Source organism: Echinops telfairi, unplaced genomic scaffold (assembly GCF_000313985.2).
Source record: "Echinops telfairi isolate 266 unplaced genomic scaffold, ASM31398v2 ScPeMD7_7466;HRSCAF=8504, whole genome shotgun sequence".
NCBI lineage: Eukaryota > Metazoa > Chordata > Mammalia > Afrosoricida > Tenrecidae > Echinops > Echinops telfairi.
In genome coordinates this window covers 5,340,705-5,345,359 of record NW_022111366.1, presented here as the reverse complement: position 1 = coordinate 5,345,359, position 4,655 = coordinate 5,340,705, and the positions used below count along the sequence as shown (strand labels likewise).

The following is a 4,655-nucleotide window of genomic DNA, read 5'->3' as shown; positions in this document are numbered from 1 at the left end:
GATCAGGAAAAAGTAAGGAAGCAGAAATGTTGACTGTTACAGCGAAGCTGCACAAGGTGAACATTCTTACTAGGGTAGACAAAGTCACAATGACCAGAAGATCAACAACCCACAGGGACGATGGTGACAACCACTTAGTCCTAGGCTCAAGGTATCTCATCACCAAGACACTAACTACTCAGGCTTTAATTCCCAGTGGTGTATGAAATCCGGAATACGAGAAAATAAAACTAGTTAAGCATTAATTAGTTAAATATTAATGAGGAGGGTGGTATAATATATCTTAGCACAAATGTCTTTTAAAATGATTCCAAAATAGTTGCTCCACCAGTTAATGTTGTTTGATTTCCTTATGAAGGAAAAATGACTTTCACTGTGCAGCTTGAACACTAATCACAAGTGCATCCCATTTAACCATCACCTGCACCAAGGCATTGAACTTCACCACCACCAGAGGTCTTCCCAGCCCTCTCCTAATTGCTCCCCCGCCCCTCACTCTTTCTCAAAGACAGACCATTGTTTTGCCTTTTAATAGCTGAGATTCATTTGCCTGTTTTTCAACTGTATACAAATGGAATCATATAGTATATCATCTTTTGGTCTGGCTCCTTCATTCAGCATTGTTTCCCATATGAAAATGTTCTTTGTCTCCTCATTCAACAACAACAAGAAAATACAAATTAGAATTACAACATGATTCTACAACATCCAGTGTTGCTAAGAAAATGGTACCCACGATCACAGCTGGCAAAGACTAAGTTGCTAAATCACTTTGGAAAACTGAACGCCAGTGTCTACTGTAAGTTAATTATTGGCCTTTCGGAGGTACTCTTTTGTGGAGTACTTGTTTTAAGATATTAGTAAAATCATTAAAATGCAGCAAAACAAAGCAAGAAGAGGAACACTAATAAGGATAAAAGCCAGAATTAATGAAATAAAAAAACAAATCACAGAAACCATAAATAAAACAAAAGCCTGGTTCTTTGAAAACTGTTGTGAGCTAATAACACTTTGTAAACTTGTTTTAAGAGAGAAAGAGAGGCAGAAAGAGAGAGAAAGAGAGAGTGGAAGAGGGGAATATTAGGATAGGAAAAGGATGAGAAAGTAGTTTAAAAAACATAAAGAGAAAATTAATTATAAAAGGATATTGGTCTGGAAACCAATTAGGGGGTTCAGAAACAGATTCACACACATGTGAATGGCCAGGGAGAGAAGTAGGTAGTCTTTTCAGCCAATGCTGCTGGGTCAACTAGACAGCCTCATCTTGCACACATGTGAAATTATTTACCGATGGTTTCTAGATATCAATGTGAGAGGCAACACTAATGCTTTCAGACGATAGCCTAAAAGAACATCTTCGTGGCCTTGAAATAAGCAAAGGTTTCTCAAACAAAAAGCTCTGAGTATACTATAAAGGGAAAGCCGATTACACGGACTGTATCAAAATTAAGAACTTATGCTCCCTGAAAGGCATCATTAAGAGAGCAACAACGTAAGCCACCAGTAGAAGATATTTTAAAATGCAAGTAAACAAGCTCACATTCCCAAATAGAAAGAACGTCCCACAAACCAAAAAGAAAAAGACAGATGACCAATTTAAAAAATGGGCAAAATGTAAAATACATATTCATGATGATAAAGGAAAGTGTGGGAAGGATGCTAATATTTTTTTCTAGGCAAACACACCTGCAGGTCAATTTCTTGCTTTAGGCCTTCTGACAGCGCACTCACCTGGAAGTGGGTGACAGAAGAAGAACATGACTTCTGAAACTACACAAATTATAGGCATGAAGTGACCCTCTTGGTCACAGACTAAGTTAAAATGAATGCGTTGGCTGAGTCCAGCCTTTCAGGGGAGCTATGGCTGTCACAGAAGACAGCTGCTGGCCTTGGTGCTTTAATTAAAGTGGCAACTACAATAGATGCTTGAGAGAAATAGCCTACACGGAAGAGCAAGTGATATCCTCCAGCTGCCTCCAGAAACGAACCACCCCTGCCATCATGGCATCTGTCCCGACCTGGTCCAGCAGTCCGACCAGGTTTCTTTCTACCCAAGGCTCGCGTGGATCAAGACTGTTTTTAAAGATTTCCTATGCAGCCTCATTTCAAAGAAATTACTGTCCCAGGTCAACCGTTGATATAAAGGTCAGCCCTGGAGCTTTCCACATAGTCCCAGAAAGACCGTCTTCAGCACTGACTGGTATATAGAAGGTAGACCAGATTCTCCGTTAAGAACCAGCTACCTGATGATGTAGCCATTGCTTCCCCCACTCTCTAAATGAGGAACCTGGGGACCAGGCTGGTAAATGAGCAGTGTGGTGAGAACACAGTAAATGGAAGAGTCAGGGCTCCGCACTGGCATTTTCTGGCCCCAAGATCTGTGCCCTTCCCAGGCCACTACAATGAGGAACTGGGTTTGGTACTGGCGAAGGGTGACTGGATCATGGTATGACAAGAGATCACATACCTGAAATACCGAAGCCAATGATGAGTGCAATCGCTCCAGCCAGAATAATTATGATGCTGATAATGCTGTGGAAAGAGAGAGATAATGGATATTACTTCTTCACTCTATCTGACACGTGGGTCTAAATCCTGAGTTTCTATCTGTCACTTACAGGAGGCACTACGTAAGGCAGCTCAGTGTTTTCTTCAACATAGCTGCCTTCTTCAGATTAGAGACCTTAGAAAGGAATGTCAACTCTTCCATTCATTTTTTTCCGGGGGTCTTGGGAAATTGTATAGGAGTACCCCCTCGGTCTGCCTGTGTCCTAATTTGCCTCGGGTTGCCTTGTTTTCATTTCCTACTTCCAGATCAAGGAAGACTATATTCAAAGACTACTAGGGCAAGCCTTACTGAGGGCATATGTTAATGCTTGGTGCCACGAGGGGCGAGTGGGACAGGCTCCACCTTCAGCCCCACCATGGGCATTGCTGTCCATCCTTCTTGCATCCATTGTCTACCAGAGCTGTCCTGTTCCTTCTCGGGGAACCTTAGTAAAGACAACAGCTCGTTCTTCTTCATTTTGTATCTACTCACACCCAGTCTACTGCCTCCCAAAGGTTCTCAGTGGGGGTTTGCTTTACACAATTGATGTATGTATGGATTGTGATAAGAGTTGTATGAGCCCCTAATACAACGATTAAAAAAAATAGAATTGACAGATTATAGACATTTCCTAGAAACTTTGTAAACCACCCCCGTACATGTTTGGCATAGAAAATTTAGAAAATACAGATACACAGAACTTGTACAATAAAACTGCCTGTAATTCCACTGGTCATTTTCCTTTCTTTTTAAAAGTCCTTTTACTGGGTGCTCTTACAGCTATTATAACAATCCACAATCCACTGACAATTCTGTGATAAGTACCTTGCCAGATTTTTATGACGAACTGAACAAATAGCTTTCTAGGAAAAATACGTAAGAAATAAATATTCCTTGTACTGAGTACTAAGCACCATATGTGATTATCTAATTTATCCTTTCAGTGATTTTATGAGGTAAGCTGGTTGAGCATCTCCACTTTACAGGATAAGAGGTGACACAGGGGGGTTCAGTAACTTCCCCAGGGGTGCACCGTTGGTCAGTGGCATAGCTGGGATTCGCTCTGTCCCCAGAATCGGTCTCCTTAACCCTGCGTTTGAAATGTGGGGGCTTACAGACGTCAAGTGTGCCTTTCCTCTGCCAAGGGGAACCCCTGTTCCTTAAGGGGGTACCAGCAGCAGGGGCAGGTCAGAGCCATCCTGCTGGGAAAGCAGTTCCCGGCCAGTCTGCCCATGATGCCCACCCTGGTTCACACATCATCAGGCAGGTGTCCTCAGCCCCCCTCTTTCACAGCCTGTGGTTCACACACTCTGCACACCCACCCTGGTGTTGCTCAAGACCCAGACAAAAGAAAGGCGCGGGGAGCTGACCAAGGACGCGATAGAGAGAAAAGGGAAGTACAGGCACTTTATGTTCTGCCTTGAATGGTCTCTTTGTACCTAGCTCCCCTGGCTCAGGGATGGGCCCACCAGAGAGAAACAAACAAACAAACCGCACTCACCAGACACCAACTGAGCAAACAATTTCCCCGGAGGGCCAGCCCTGGGGAGGCAGAGCCACACAGGCAGCCATAAAGCTCTTTAAACAATAGAACCAACTTCTTGCTGTAGGGTCAACTTGAACCCCCTGTGTGTTACAGAAGAATTGTGCTCTGCTGCCCCTCCCCCATATCGAATGTCTTCTTTTTGCCCAACAGTGTTATTGACATACAATGCACATATCATACAATTCAATAGTTCAATCACATCAGGAAGAGTTCTACAATCATTATCACAACCAGAATGAGGACATTTTCTTCATTCTTGTACCTGTCGTTATTAGCCCCCCACCCCAAGGAAACATTAATTCAATTACTGTCGCTATAGATTTTACCTATCCTAGATTTCATATACAGAAAACCATTCGAAAATAAAAAATACCTAACAAGAATAACAAAGTAAAACAGATTAAACACCTCAACTGAAAAGAAAGAAAGAAAATATTCGAAATGATGGCAACTTTCAATGGACTGTCCTCACTGCCATCGAGCCCGTGCTGACTCACAGCCACGCCTCTGCGTTTTCCAAGACGGAACTGTCCATCCACGGGAGTAGAAAGCCCAGTCTCC

At 42.8% G+C, this 4,655-nt stretch overlaps 1 protein-coding gene across 1 annotated transcript in view; it reads right to left on the bottom strand.

The window, feature by feature from the left end:
• The window catches only part of VTCN1 (V-set domain containing T cell activation inhibitor 1), a 33,693-nt gene that overhangs the window by 23,240 nt on the left and 5,798 nt on the right, over positions 1 to 4,655 (bottom strand). Inside the window, exon 2 of the mRNA XM_004714869.2 lies at positions 2,468 to 2,532. Within this exon, the coding sequence (XP_004714926.2) occupies positions 2,468 to 2,532 (65 nt within the window). The remainder of the gene's footprint in view (positions 1 to 2,467; positions 2,533 to 4,655) is intronic.